The sequence below is a fragment of the Centruroides sculpturatus genome, unplaced genomic scaffold (assembly GCF_000671375.1).
Source record: "Centruroides sculpturatus isolate CEXI.00-Female unplaced genomic scaffold, Cexi_2.0 scaffold1271, whole genome shotgun sequence".
NCBI classification, from domain to species: domain Eukaryota; kingdom Metazoa; phylum Arthropoda; class Arachnida; order Scorpiones; family Buthidae; genus Centruroides; species Centruroides sculpturatus.
Genome location: NW_019385495.1, coordinates 136,485 through 150,994, shown reverse-complemented (window position 1 = coordinate 150,994; position 14,510 = coordinate 136,485). Strand labels below are relative to the sequence as shown.

The window sequence follows — 14,510 nt, the reverse complement described above, 5'->3', positions numbered from 1 at the left end:
TTCGCTATATATAACTTATCTCTAATTAAAATGAGATCAGTTCGAGGGTCGAGGATGGATTTATTCTCGAGATAACGTCTTATTTCATATGCAATGTGTATTTTTTTTTCTATAGATTTTTAACCTTTTCATGAAACTTTTTACTTTTCTTATTAAATGATGGACCATATCCTTGTAACGAAGCCCATTGTAAGATGAGGCCCTAAGCATTAGCTTTTATAGTAATAAAATAAAAGCATTAGCTTTTATTTAAATCCGACTTCAACTAGCTTTTGTATTGCCAAATTTCAAATAAATTTAAAAGCAATGTTAAAATATGGCTACAGATTTTATATTACATATAAAACTGTGTGATAAAGAATAATAAATAGCCATTAAGTATGGTTGATATCGGCGTATTTATTATTTTGTCTGTGAATGAACATTAAGCAGCAACCGTGTAAGATGATATATATGAAAGATAACTCGCGTAATTGCAGCGATCGTGTTACTTGGAATACTTTATTAATAAAGTTTTTGCTTTTTATAGACGGTGGTAAAGGTTTATTCTCGAGTATTATGTACGGATATGGAATACAAAACGTTATCAATCAATCCACTGACCACGAGTATCGACGTTGTGAGAATGCTATTGAGTAAATTTAAAATGAAACACCGCGATCCAAACTTATTCTACTTAACTATGGAAGTTTGGATAAGGAAAACGGGTAAGATTTTACTCAAATTTTATTTATATATTTGTAATAAATTTAACTCGGAGTACTAAAATACTATTGAATGCGTAGTGAATTACATTCAAACCTCTGAACTACGGCCACTGACGTGATTGGAGGATCTTTACTGAAGGTTCCACTGTAATACATTAAATAGTTTACAAAATACACGAATAATTAATACAATTATATTTAAAAAACTAAGTACTAATTCAAAAAGTAAATTTTATTTCATGTTAAGACATTATCAAAATTAAATGACGAGTTATACAAATTGTACAATTATCTAGTACAATTCAGTTACACTCTATTAACACTTCACAATATAGATATTCTCATTTACGTTAATCATACTTAATAGTTAATTTGAAAGAGGAAACCTTGAAATGAACGCCGTTCCATCTTTACTGACATTAACAATTATCATTAATTCCGAAGCTAAAAATAGAATTGATAACATTTCAATTATAATTTATTAGAAAAAAAAAATGGGCAGAATTTAAACTGGAGCAATCCGATTATTACTTGTTCTAGTATCGATCAACGGCATTATAATCTCATTAAAAGATAATCTGAGTCGCTTTATTTTTTTTATCAGTTTTATCATATCAGAAATCGCTAATCTAAATAAAAATTGAAAAACTGCTTTCCTCAGGCCCATTTGCTTCTCTTTTTACAGATCTTTGATTCGTAAAAACCAAAATTTTATTTTAAGGGCACTAAATATTTAGCAAATTCTTATAAAAAGCAAGTTCAGGGACTTAATAATGTGAATATAAATGCATATATGTGAATATATTTATACAAATCCATATAAAAATTTCACAAAAGGGTAAAATGATTTATTTTTATATTTCAAAAACAGTTTTAATATATCAAGTGTACTGTATTGAAGCTTCGGAAGATTTATTTATATATTGTCTTAAGTTGCAATACTCACTTTACAATAATAATAAAGTGAAATATAAAAAATTTGCTAAATATTATGGGAAAAAATGTTTGAATTAACGATTTTCTCTGGATTGCTTTTGTATAGAGTCCTAACAAAATAATTTCATGTCTTTTTTTGATTATCTGAAGTTAAATATGTATATTTTTCAATTTAGAAAACTGCTTATCTAAACATTAATGAATTTATGCTACATTTTTCTCAAATATTTCTTTAATTGTAATCTTTATTTTAAAACATTTGTTGAATTTAATAATCTAGAATATTAATTAAAAAGACACAATTTCAAATTACTATTAAACACTATCACAATTACTAGCTTCCTAGCAATATCCTTCCAGGTGTACAGGTAACAGGCAAATAATGTAATAATAATCCAGAAATAGATTTAATATTTATAATTTATTATTATTAAAAAGAAACTTAATTGTGTCATAATTATTATATCTCATATCTAAGATTTAAATTGCCAAAAGAGAAAATACCTTCATATTTAGGTTATTTGTTTTACCCATTGGCCATTGATTGCTTAAAAAGATTAATAATTTAGTCTAACAAAACCATTTATACAATTAAAAAAACAATTTTTAAAAGCTTTTATTTAACTTGCTTTGTATCAAACTAGTATTGTAGCTTTTTATCAAACTTGTATTTAACTTAATATCATGTCCTCAAATCTTATAACTCAAATTTTATCCACTTCTAATTAAAATATGCAAGTCCTCAAAGTTTTAGCCTTATAAGTCCTACAACAATGCTATTTAATGATGCGTTAGATGGCCCACCCCACCCCTAAACCCTATAAACAACCAGATGTAGAATTTAATCATTAATATCAATTGGGAGATGGATATTTTAAATGTGTGTTTAAATGCATGGCAGTGATGGTATAGGATGAAGGTGTCAACATCCCCACTCCTAATCTGGAAAAACTACATATGAAAATTAATAATTTGTACAGATTTCCTTGATATATTCTAAATTTATAAAAAAAAAACACAAAAAAGAAAATATTAATTTTCGAAAAACAAACAAAGATGCAAAAATTATTTCAGGTCACAGGATCTGTAAGTAAAATATTTGCAATGCTGCAATAACTATTTACTTAAGAATCTTTGATCTTTGCAAATAGTCCTTCAAAAACTTGAATAAATTCCAACTGAAAGGCAAGATTAAATATTTAAAAGTTTATTATATATAATAAACGATGTGCAAAAACTAAGGTCAAGAATAACTACATTTTTGAATTTTAATTATTAAGTATACAACTACAGCTGTATAATAAAAACAACTTATGTCTTGATTTCAAATGTAGTATGAATTATATGTTTATTTAATATTGTTAATCAAAATTGCTGTAAATAATATAAAAAACAAAAATATTTTTTGTGCAATGTAGCTACTGTATTTAAATTTTAAAATAAAAATAATTTGTGTTTAAATTACAAAATTTTCAAATTAAATAAAAATTTTTGAGATTAAAATGATACTTTCAATTAATATTAAAAGGGGTTCATATGCATACTCAAACAAACAGAAGAAAATGGCAACAGTCTGTAGAAATGAATAGTACTAAAGAAAAACAAAATTTTTTAACAATTATAAAGAAAATTTACAATCAAAAGTTTCATAAAAATATGAAATAAAACATCAAATACTGTTTTTAATAAAAACCTAAATATCAAAAAAATAAATAAAATTAATTAAAAATGACTAATAAATTCATATTTTTTAAAATTAAATTTAGAATAATGAATTTATTTTCATATTATTTCTGAAAAACCAGATTTTTCATTTAGATTGATTATGATATTAATTTAAAATTGGAATTTTTATAATACATTATTTATGTATGTACTGTAAGAATAAGTAAATAAATATATATTTCAAATGATTCATGAATTATTTGTAAAAGCATTTAATAAAAGAAAATATAATAGCATTTTTATTTATTGGACATTATTATTTTGAGGAAAGTTTTTATACCTTGTGTAGACACTTTGTCAATGGATCAATGACCTCATTGAAAACAATATAAAAGTACTAGAAAGACACAGATAAATGCCCTGTATCCAATATTGTACTTTCTTAAGTGTTTATAGGAAAGATTATACTCTCTCTCTCTTCCTGTACCTTAATGAGGAAATGGTGGTTGATATACAGACTTCTGATAAGGAAGTTCTTTGGTCAACCATGACAAATCATTCACTCCTTGGTACTGTGAATGTGTACACACAAAGCTTAATGAATGATTTCCAAACACTTAACGATCACATTATACTATTTTTGTATCCAAACAATGCAGCGAAAGTATGTTTGTTAGGATTTAGTTGTCTTTAAACAGTTGTAATCCATACAGTTTATTCAATAAAAGTTGAGGTCAAAATTCTTTTAAAATTTATTAATGAATTTGTGTATTTTGACTGTATAATAATTAATACCAGATTAAAATTATATTTAGGGCACTATATTTTAAAACAATAATTAGACATTATTGTTTGAAATAGGTTGTTGAAAAAATTTATCAATTCTTTTTTTAACAAGAAAGATATTCGAGAATGCAGATTTATCAATTAATCATAAATATTTTTAAATTAAAAATATATGTGAAACAATTAAAAATAGCAAAAAAGGAACAACAATAAATTTAATTAAGTTTTTTTTTTCATTAGAATGCTGAAACATTATTTATATACTGATTATCTTCACAGGAAATTAAAGCAAATTAGAACACTTTAAATATTTCATGTCCTCTTCATAATATAATACAAGTTATATATGTAAAAATTTATTAATAAAATTGATACTAAACTCTTATTATAAAGGAATCTTTAAGAAATATTCTTTTCTTTTAATGCAACTGTGATAAACAGTGAATATTTTAATTTACTTTATTTATAAATGATGATGAAACTACCAGGAAATTAAATTATTTTAATATTAATCCTTAAAAACAAGTTTTCTTTTTGAACAATTAAACTGGTTCTAGCTATTTCAATAGCTGATCTACTTCAATAATACATTTGTTTTATATAGTAGTGTAAATTGTCTGTAATGACACTTTTTTTAGTAATTTATATAAAATATAATTTTGATTCATTACATAATTATTTTGACATTAATGTGTGTTAAAAGTCTTTCCATTAACTCTCTTAATGCAGGAGTACCAATTAAGTCAGTAATGGTTTTGGATGATGAGGCTCGCCCGGCCGAATTACAAGCTTGTCATCCTCGTGGAGAATCAAAGTGAGTATCAATTACAATTATTACAACACAAGTAACATTTAAATTTATTAAAAAGACATAAAATGTTTCTTAAGATTCTCTCTTCAAATGAGAAGAGGTGGTTTAGTCAAAGTTTATGCAAGTTGTTTAATGACAGCTGTAAGTACTTTTTTTTAACTAGTTAAATTAATTTCTACTTAATAATTGACAATTACATTTTATTTTAAAGTCATTATATAAGAGTTTGCTTGTTTCTGAGAGGACAACAGTGGAAGAATTAATTCAATTACTTCTTCATTGTTACAACTCTCGAGAACAACCAACAAAATTCTCTCTATACGAAGTCAGCACTAGTAGGAGATGTAAGTATAATACTTTATGTACAGACATGAATTAAATGAATGATGTAACAAAATAAATCATTTACAGATGAAAGAAAATTACACCCACATGATTATCCCTTGCTGATTCAGCAAGATTGGGCTAATCCCCTTCATTACGCATTTCACCTACGAAGAAATTCAGACAGCTATCAGAGACGAGTGAGTGAAATTGAATAATTGAATTAACTGGGTCTTTTGCATGATACTAACAATCTTATCCTACTATTAACTTCTTTCAGTGGTGGATGGGATCCAATACTTCTCTTTGTTTTAAACTGTATATATGATCTAACTCTTTCTATTTTTCAATTAAAGGTATGTTAAAGCTCTTCTAATTCTCTCTTTTAAATGACATTTAAATTAAAGAAATTATTTATTACAGCTTTCTTGGATGCAAAGTATTGAGATGTCTGACCAGCTAAGTTATCAATGGAACAAGAGTAGCATTGGTATCAACAACAGTCATACTCCAAAGATTCAGTTAACATTTAAAGAATATGATAAACATTTTTATATATAAGATATTTATATCAGAGAGAGAGAGAGAAACTCTGATGTACATATTTAATATCAGACTAATCCACTAATGGATCACAGAATCTGCATCCTAGTCATTTCAAGATGCAACTTAAACAATGATTCTCAAAATACAAACTAGTCTAAAAGAGTTTATGTAAATAACAAGTTTACCAAAGCATAAAACTTGGAAACAACCAATTAAAAATTTGGAGAGTTTTCAAATTGTCCAAATTTAGTCATTAAAGAAATATATCTGATTTATTAATTTGACTATTATTTGCTGTATTTTATTAAATATCATTCTTATATAAATATATATGTATACATTATATACATATACTATGTTTTTACAAATATATGTGGAGAAGTATGTTTCTCATATAGTCAGGCAAATTGTTCAAATTATATTGTAAATAAAAATAAATGTAACAAATATATTGTAATGTTGTTGTTTTTTTTTAATCAAAGTCATTAAAATATAAAAGTTTTATGTAATTATTGAAATATCTTTTTAAACTTTTAAACTTTAAAAATTCAATAAAAAAACCAGTTTTAAAATCAAAAAGTTTTTATTAGAATATCCTAAGAAAATAATTTGTTCTTGACAATATTCTGAGCCCGAAAATGGCAAAATTTATAAAAGAAAAATTTGTTCGCACAATGATTTTAACATTATCATCATAAGTATAACATTCAAAAAATATGTCAAGGAAGACATCCAATTTTTGTTATTTTAAACTTGATGTAATTTACAATGTATAATAAATAAAACAATTTACAAGAATTAAACATTCTTCCATTATATACTGTATAATAATATTCAAATTTCAAAATTTTTGGTCCAATCAAGTATTATCCCATTCATATTTACAATAATTTAAGAAAAACAAATACACTGACTAGAGAAGAACAGGAATAATATATACAGTATACATGGAATCAGTATGCCAAGAGTTTATAAATATAATGCAAATGAAATAAAAAGTGAGAATTCAGAATAATTTACAGATTATAAGTATTATGTTATATCTAAAATAGTTTTACCCTCTTCAAATGTTGTAATTATTAACATTGTAAAGATGTTAGAAAGTTCTGTTTTAATCTGCATAATCATCACAACTCATCTTTTTGTATCTGTAATATCAGCAGAAAATGAAAATGATTGATTAATAAATTTAAAATTGTATGTTNCAAAGTTTTAAAGTAATATCAAATTTCTTTCATATAAAACCCAGTTCATAGTTTTCAACAGACTGATTATATTGCAATGGTAAACAATACATACCATTTTGAAGAATTTTCCATTCTAAGCATTAATGTCTGAATAATTTAATATAAATAGTTTATAATTAAAGTAAGATAGTTGTAATTATATATTCTTTTAAAGCCATAATACATTCAATGCTAGCACAACAAGCCTATTTCAAATTTACTGTATAAAAATGACCAAACGCTTTCAAATTTTTCTGTGAGAGAGATTGTTTAACTGTTTTGGTTTTATTAATGTTTTAATTGACTAGAATCATTTAGAAATTAGAAAATTAAGTTTAAAACAAGATGACAATTAAATGGAAAATCAATTTTAATGTCTAATCAAAGAAATAATTGATGAAAATTCTCCAAATCTGTATTAAAATCATGCATGATTTTTACTTCCAATACCTCATTATTTGTTTGCAGCAGCCAAATATTACAAAATTGTACTTTTATTCATTATGAAATTGAAATTACATTTATTATTATTGAAATATTTCATCATTGTTTTAGACTTGATAAATGATGGTAAATAATTTCATATTAAATAAAAAGGTGTAAAAAAAAAATGCTTAACATTTATTACCATTAAAACAGTTTTCTAAAAATTAATTTAATAAACTAAATCTTCATCTACATAAATATTGACGAATTTTCATTGAAAATTATAACATCAAACACAAGTACAATAAAGGTTGGATCAGATCTTTTTAAAATATTAGGTATTTCTTAGTATGTTACATACAAAGTATCACATTACTATTATATATTGGTACTATTATATAATCATCAGTGGTGGAACTACAATGGTGCAAAGTGGTTTGACTCAACCAGAGCCTGGAGCAAACAGGGACCCAAACATGCCAAGTAAAAGCCTATGATACCCAAAGCCTATGAATTAAAAGAAGAATTATTAGACCCATGATCAAAACAATTGTTTTGAACACGGGTTGGTGATTTTTCTTTTGGTCAACACTAAAGGCTTTTTGAGTGGATGCAAGTCTCATCCTCTGTGGCAGAGGTGGATTTGGAAAGGAAGGAGGCCTATATTAGAATTTCAAACTACAACTTGAAACGTTGTTGTTCCACCTCTGAGGTATAATTATTCAATTTTTAAAAAAAAAACATATTAAAAGGTTTCTAAACTCACTTTTTTAATTCTGTTACTTATAAAATCAATTATAGTTTCTGAGCGTTGACTATCAATTTCTTGGCCAAAAGAATTCTATAAAAAATATTTTAAAAATTAAAGTTTATTTTTAATTTCAAATTAATAAATCAACTCACTAAATCAAATTATTTAAATTTCAAAGAATTAATTTATTTCCTAACAATAAAAAATAAATTATAGGAAATAAGCTTAAAATATTTGCATAATGAAGTTATGATAAATGAATGAAATATATGAGAACAAGTTTAATCAAGTGTTATGCAAATGTATAGCCATATTATTTATTATCATCATAAGAGCTGTAAAGATAATTACTTCACATTGTTTATGGAGCTTAGCATAAAGGTATCCATTATAATTAAAAAAAAATCTATAGATAAAGAACAGCATTCTAAAAAATAGTGTGAGAAAATCAAAATGATTGAACACACCAACAGTAAAATAATACAAGTTGAAACAAAAAGATACACAATCACTATATTAATAACAGTTATAAATTTAATGTTTTGACAGGTGTTATTCATTCTCAGGTAAAAAAAAATTATATGTAATTATATCTGATTAACTATATTATTTTTTCATATTATACATATATATTTGTTTATTTAGACATAGTCATTCTCACTAACCTCAAAAATTATTGCATTATTGTACAGGATTGTTTGAATTAAAGGAGTTTACATATCCTTTTTTGACTCATATATGTAAACAAAAAGTCAAAAAGTACAAATAAATACATACATTAAAATTTTTTAATATTTATTTGATATATATGAATACATTCATGTTAAAATGACTAGTATAATTTCATAAATTTATTGTTTCTAAAAATAATCTATAATTTCTTTTTATTTTTTGATGAAATATTTAACAAAAAACAAACAAAATTGGTTTAGATTAATGAAGTTAATAATTTCTTTAGTAACTGATGTTGCTGTATAAGTATATTATTATTCAATATTAGCAACATCAATTACTGAATACTTACCATTCAATGAAATTTGTCCATAAATTTAAAAAAAGTGTCTTAAATGAGCATTAAATAAATTTTTGCATTCCATAAGAAAATACAATGATACAAAATTGTATATTTCATAAATATATCCGGAAAACAATGTCTTTTGATATTTTGTTTTTTATAATTTGAAATCAAGTAAATGTCTAGAATAATGATTTTCAAATACTTTTTGGACTTGTGGCACACTTGAAAAATTATGACAGTTTTTATTATTAAATATTAAAATATTCTTCAATAGGCTATTTTTGACTGGCTAGTTGATTGACTTCTACTAAAAGTAATCTTCAAAGTATTGAAACCTTGTTTATGTTATTTTGAACATAACCTGCAGTTAGTTTTGAAGGAAAATTTCCTGTCTTTTTTCAATATTTCATTACATATTTTTAATTTTGCATATGATAATATCCTATTCAACTATAATGACTAAAATTTATATAATAGAACAAAATGTCTTGAATTTGGTAACTATTAAATTTTAATAGTTTAGTGGAGATTGATTGAGATCAAAGTTTTAAAGTAATATCAAATTTCTTTCATATAAAACCCAGTTCATAGTTTTCAACAGACTGATTATATTGCAATGGTAAACAATACATACCATTTTGAAGAATTTTCCATTCTAAGCATTAATGTCTGAATAATTTAATATAAATAGTTTATAATTAAAGTAAGATAGTTGTAATTATATATTCTTTTAAAGCCATAATACATTCAATGCTAGCACAACAAGCCTATTTCAAATTTACTGTATAAAAATGACCAAACGCTTTCAAATTTTTCTGTGAGAGAGATTGTTTAACTGTTTTGGTTTTATTAATGTTTTAATTGACTAGAATCATTTAGAAATTAGAAAATTAAGTTTAAAACAAGATGACAATTAAATGGAAAATCAATTTTAATGTCTAATCAAAGAAATAATTGATGAAAATTCTCCAAATCTGTATTAAAATCATGCATGATTTTTACTTCCAATACCTCATTATTTGTTTGCAGCAGCCAAATATTACAAAATTGTACTTTTATTCATTATCAACTATATTGAAACATACTTGATAATCTACAGAATTATATGATTGTGAAGTAGGTTTGTGGAACTATCAGCTATATTTCAATATTTTTTCTTATTTGTTTTCACAAAGTTTAAATTTGTTGTTTTAATTTTTAATTCATCTAACAGTATACTTAAAATGGCTTTATGGCATACTAGTTGAGAATCACTGGTCTAGAACAAAAAATAAATTTCATATAAAACAATTTAAAAAGTAAAACTATCATATTTTATTTTATGTATATATTGATTTACTTATTGTTAAAAAAAATACTATTCTAATGTTTGTTCATAACTCAAACATTTAATGTGATTATAGGGAACATGTTTTCATTCTTGCACATCATAAGGAATCTCAGCTTAGCCCTAGCCATAGTTAGGGCTAGAACCAACTTAAAATATTATATTTAATGTGATTATTTATCTTATATATTTTCTTACACTTAAAATATGCATGATGTACATTTAAAAAAAATAGTTGAACAATGTACAGAAAAAAAGAAATGAAAAGAGAATACACAACAAAAATAATAACATGAATAAAAATGAATGGAATTATCTGTGAATTAGTCATGAATGTAACAATTAAGTGTTAATTTCACCATTGATTTCCTGATATGTAAAATCTCAACTGTTTGAAATCCTAATATTTAGAAACAAGTCAGTTTAAAGATGCAACAAAACTCAAAATCCCAACAAATTAATATCCTGACTAATTAAACTATTAATGATTTGAAGTGCTAAAATTAAAATTCTAATAATGTTGATTACAAGTTTGAAGTATTATAAGATAAATGAACATTTTTACAGAAAAGAGAAATGATCATAGACTGTAAATAAAGTCTGTTTATCCTTATAACTATTCACAATTTAAGAAAATTTTAGCAAAAATATTTTAAAAATTTATTGAAAATACTTTTATCTCTCTTATAATTAAGTCTTTCTCTGTCCAAAAACACAAGTATATACAAGCTGAGGAAGCATATATATGAGGGGGGACCCAAAAAAACCCGAACTGAGAGCGCACTGCCATTCATAGTCATAGTAGAGAGTTCTCCCGTTACATGGGGTTAGTAGAGACCTTCAAGAAACAGCTGTGCAAACGGCGTCAGTTTATAGGTTTACGTTTAAGCGTAGTATTGTGTTTCTCTTATTGTTATTTTGTTCCGCCTGTGAAGTTCTGGGCGTCCTTCAACATCTCAAAACATTGAAAATGTTTAAAAAAATCTGCCAAAAAAGTGTTAAGATGTCTGCGAGAGGATGTGCGAAGGAAACGTCCAGAACTTTGGCGATCAGGTGACTGGTTCCTTCATCACAACAATGCCCTCGCACACACGGCCTTATGAGTAACCCACTATTTGGCCTCTCAGGGATGGCCTGTCGTTCCCCACCCTCCATATTCACCAGACCTAGCCTCGTGCGACTTTTTCTGTTTCCGAGAATGAAGAAAAATCTAAAAGGGAAGCGTTTTGATGATGTAGAGGTGGTAAAAACAGCTTTGCTAAGGGCACTGGATGATATCAAGGTTGAAGAGTTCCAGAGATGCTTCAAACAGTAGGGAAAAAGACTTGACAAGTGCATCACATCTAATGGAGAGTACTTTGAAGGTGACTGAAGGAATTTTGTAAAAAAGTTAATAAATAAAGTTTTTATACAAAAATTTCGGTTTTTTTGGGGTCCCCCATGTATATGTATATAGAATCTAATGCTATGTATGTAATCATGAACCATATACAAGTTAATATATGTAATACTATAATAAACCAAAATTTTTTAGAAATGATTAAGTACTAATTCAACATTCTATCTTTTAATTTACCAAATTCTGTTATGGATTAAATTAACTAAGATGTTATAGACTATTTGAATATATAATATAATGTAATGTATCATTCAATTCAGCATTTAATCAAAATTTCAATTATATAAAAAATTTGCTGTTGATTTTATATGCAAAATTTTTCTTACAAAGTACATTATTTTATATTTTACTTTCTAGAAAAAGGGAATTTTGTAAGGTTTAAAAAAAAATAAAAAAAATAGTGGCTTATATGCTGATAATATCAAATATAGTAGAATCAACTTAACACATTCACTGTCAGTTGACAATTCTGTGACATGTGAAGGATACATTGCAAAACTGGATAAACTGGCAGCAAACATGTTAATGTAATCACTTTAGAATTTGTGAACTTCACTAAATTGACAGCAATAAACAGACTGACAGCATTCAGTTATGCATATAAAATTGTAATTAGTAAATATTCTGTTTTTATTGATTCTTACATTACAAAACAAAATGTTAAAAACAACTACAAATTGTATAATTTAAAGATTTTATTAATTCTAGTAATTAATTTATGTAATTTACCCAGTCTTATTTTCCTACTATGATCTTTAACAACAGATAACATATAACTGAATAAAAAAATGCCTCAATTTAAACTAATATATTGAAAGCAAATAATGATTAATGATTAATATTTAACATTTTAAAGCACTGGTTAAGACTGATATTAACCAAAACTCGATAAAAACCTTTAAAAATGCAGCCTTTTTTTAATTCACTTTTCAAATGTTTTCAGCTATTTGAATGGCCTTCTTCAGGAACAAAAAATCAAATAATTCTGATTTCTATAACAAATTTGTTTTGGAACTTTTTAAACATTTGAATTTTCTTAGATGTCTAGTGTGCAGACCCGTAAATAAAAAATTACAATATATATGAGTTACTTATACAATATATACAAGTTACTTGTATAGTTTGTGTACCATATACAAACTATACATACATATAATACATGAATAAATAAATAAATAAATAAGTGCAATAAATAAAATAAATAACAAAGACTGATAACAAGTAATTATTATCAGTTATCATCATCAATCATTTTTTGAGGTTATACTGTGAAAAGACAGCTTAAATATACTTATTGTTAAATATACAATCCGAACTGATTCAGGTTGACAATTTGGAGTCAACCTGAATGCAATAACCAACAAAAGAAAAATGGACAGTAGCAAAGTTAATGAATGGGGAAAAATAAAAGATTATACAGTGATTGAATACATAGCTCCCCTAAGCAATATTTACAAACAAAAAGCTAATTTTTAAAAGGAATCCAACATTATACAGATGTTACATGTGGACAAGAAGGACATAGACCAGAGCCTTATTCCCGGAGTATATAGAATTCCCATACAAGACAAAAGGTGGGAAAAGGAGCTTTACTACATTGGAGCCACAGGGAGGTCGTTAAAAGAAAGATTAAAAGAACATAAAAGAAACGTACAGAATGAGCACCCAGTCACCGCACTAGTGACATATTCGCATTTTTCACCAGATGCTCGTCCTCTGGTGTTTAAAAACAAAACTATTCTATCTGGGTCGTTTGATTCATTCTTGTGTATTATCAGCAGTAAAGATGAAAAGTGATAGAAAAAGCAATGCTTACTGTTGGTTCCAAATTGCAATTTCAAAGCCTTACAAGAGCCTGATATAAGTTTTTGTCTATTCCCACATGAAAAACGGGAAAAACAGATGATTATTCGGAAATTGATCGGTTATATTTATGAGCACTGAATTCTGAAAGAGTGGATTAGACTGTTAAGAATTGGCAGTTTCCCAATTGTCCAGCTTTCATGAACAAGTTACGCTGTCAATTTTAAAACATTTTGTTAAAGTTTAAAATGCCAGTAATTTTGTGTAGGACACAGGGCCGGATTTAATCATTTCGAAGCCCTAAGCCGAACTCTGTAAGGCCCCTTACCAACCCTTCACAATTTTAGAAGTCAACCATAAAAAGAAAAGAATTAAATCAGACTATGACTCTGATTTAATACGGATATTGAAAGAAAAAGATGTGAGGTTTACTAGTCTTCTGTTTTATAACTAAGTTTAATTAAATTTTTATACCCATTCCATTAAAAATCTTTTCTTTTCTTTTTAAATTGGTTTTATCAATTTTTTTAAAAAAGATTTTATGTTAATTCTTAGAAAAAAATTAATGAAATACTATACAAAATAAACAGTGAAGTATATTTTGTTAGTTTGTAAAAAAATGCTTATTACAAAATCTGACTTCAATTTTCTTTTTTGTACAAAAATGTTTGAGGTCCCTCGAAAGTTGAGGCTTTTTACTTGTAAATCCTGCCCTGATGGGACAATGTCAAACTTGATGTTTTTTAACACAACGGGCACAAATATGTATAGAACGATCTCACTCA

At 25.8% G+C, this 14,510-nt stretch overlaps 2 protein-coding genes across 2 annotated transcripts in view; one reads left to right on the top strand and one right to left on the bottom strand.

Moving 5' to 3' along the window:
- Positions 1–529: 529 nt before the first annotated feature.
- On the top strand, positions 530–6,222 carry LOC111639511. The gene is made up of 6 exons (XM_023385403.1): positions 530–707; positions 4,824–4,908; positions 4,983–5,046; positions 5,117–5,249; positions 5,317–5,429; positions 5,653–6,222. The coding sequence occupies exons 1-6, from the start codon at positions 569–571 to the stop codon at positions 5,788–5,790; spliced, it is 672 nt and encodes a 223-aa protein (XP_023241171.1). The 5' UTR covers positions 530–568; the 3' UTR covers positions 5,791–6,222.
- A 320-nt stretch (positions 6,223–6,542) lies between these two features.
- The window catches only part of LOC111639510 (dnaJ homolog subfamily C member 10-like), a 36,227-nt gene continuing 28,259 nt past the window's right edge, over positions 6,543–14,510 (bottom strand). The window contains exons 17-18 of the mRNA XM_023385402.1: positions 8,194–8,268; positions 6,543–6,923 (exon numbers count right to left, since the gene is read on the bottom strand). Of these exons, the coding sequence (XP_023241170.1) occupies positions 6,903–6,923; positions 8,194–8,268 (96 nt within the window). The 3' untranslated portion in view covers positions 6,543–6,902. The remainder of the gene's footprint in view (positions 6,924–8,193; positions 8,269–14,510) is intronic.

Excerpts from the sequence above, each read along its gene's own strand:
- LOC111639511 (XM_023385403.1), top strand. The coding sequence starts at position 569 with ATGGAATACAAAACGTTATCAATCAATCCACTGACCACGAGTATCGAC. Across the intron at positions 4,909-4,982 it reads CATCCTCGTGGAGAATCAAA|ATTCTCTCTTCAAATGAGAA; the intron begins GTGAGTATCAAT and ends ATGTTTCTTAAG. Across the intron at positions 5,047-5,116 it reads CAAGTTGTTTAATGACAGCT|TCATTATATAAGAGTTTGCT; the intron begins GTAAGTACTTTT and ends TTTATTTTAAAG.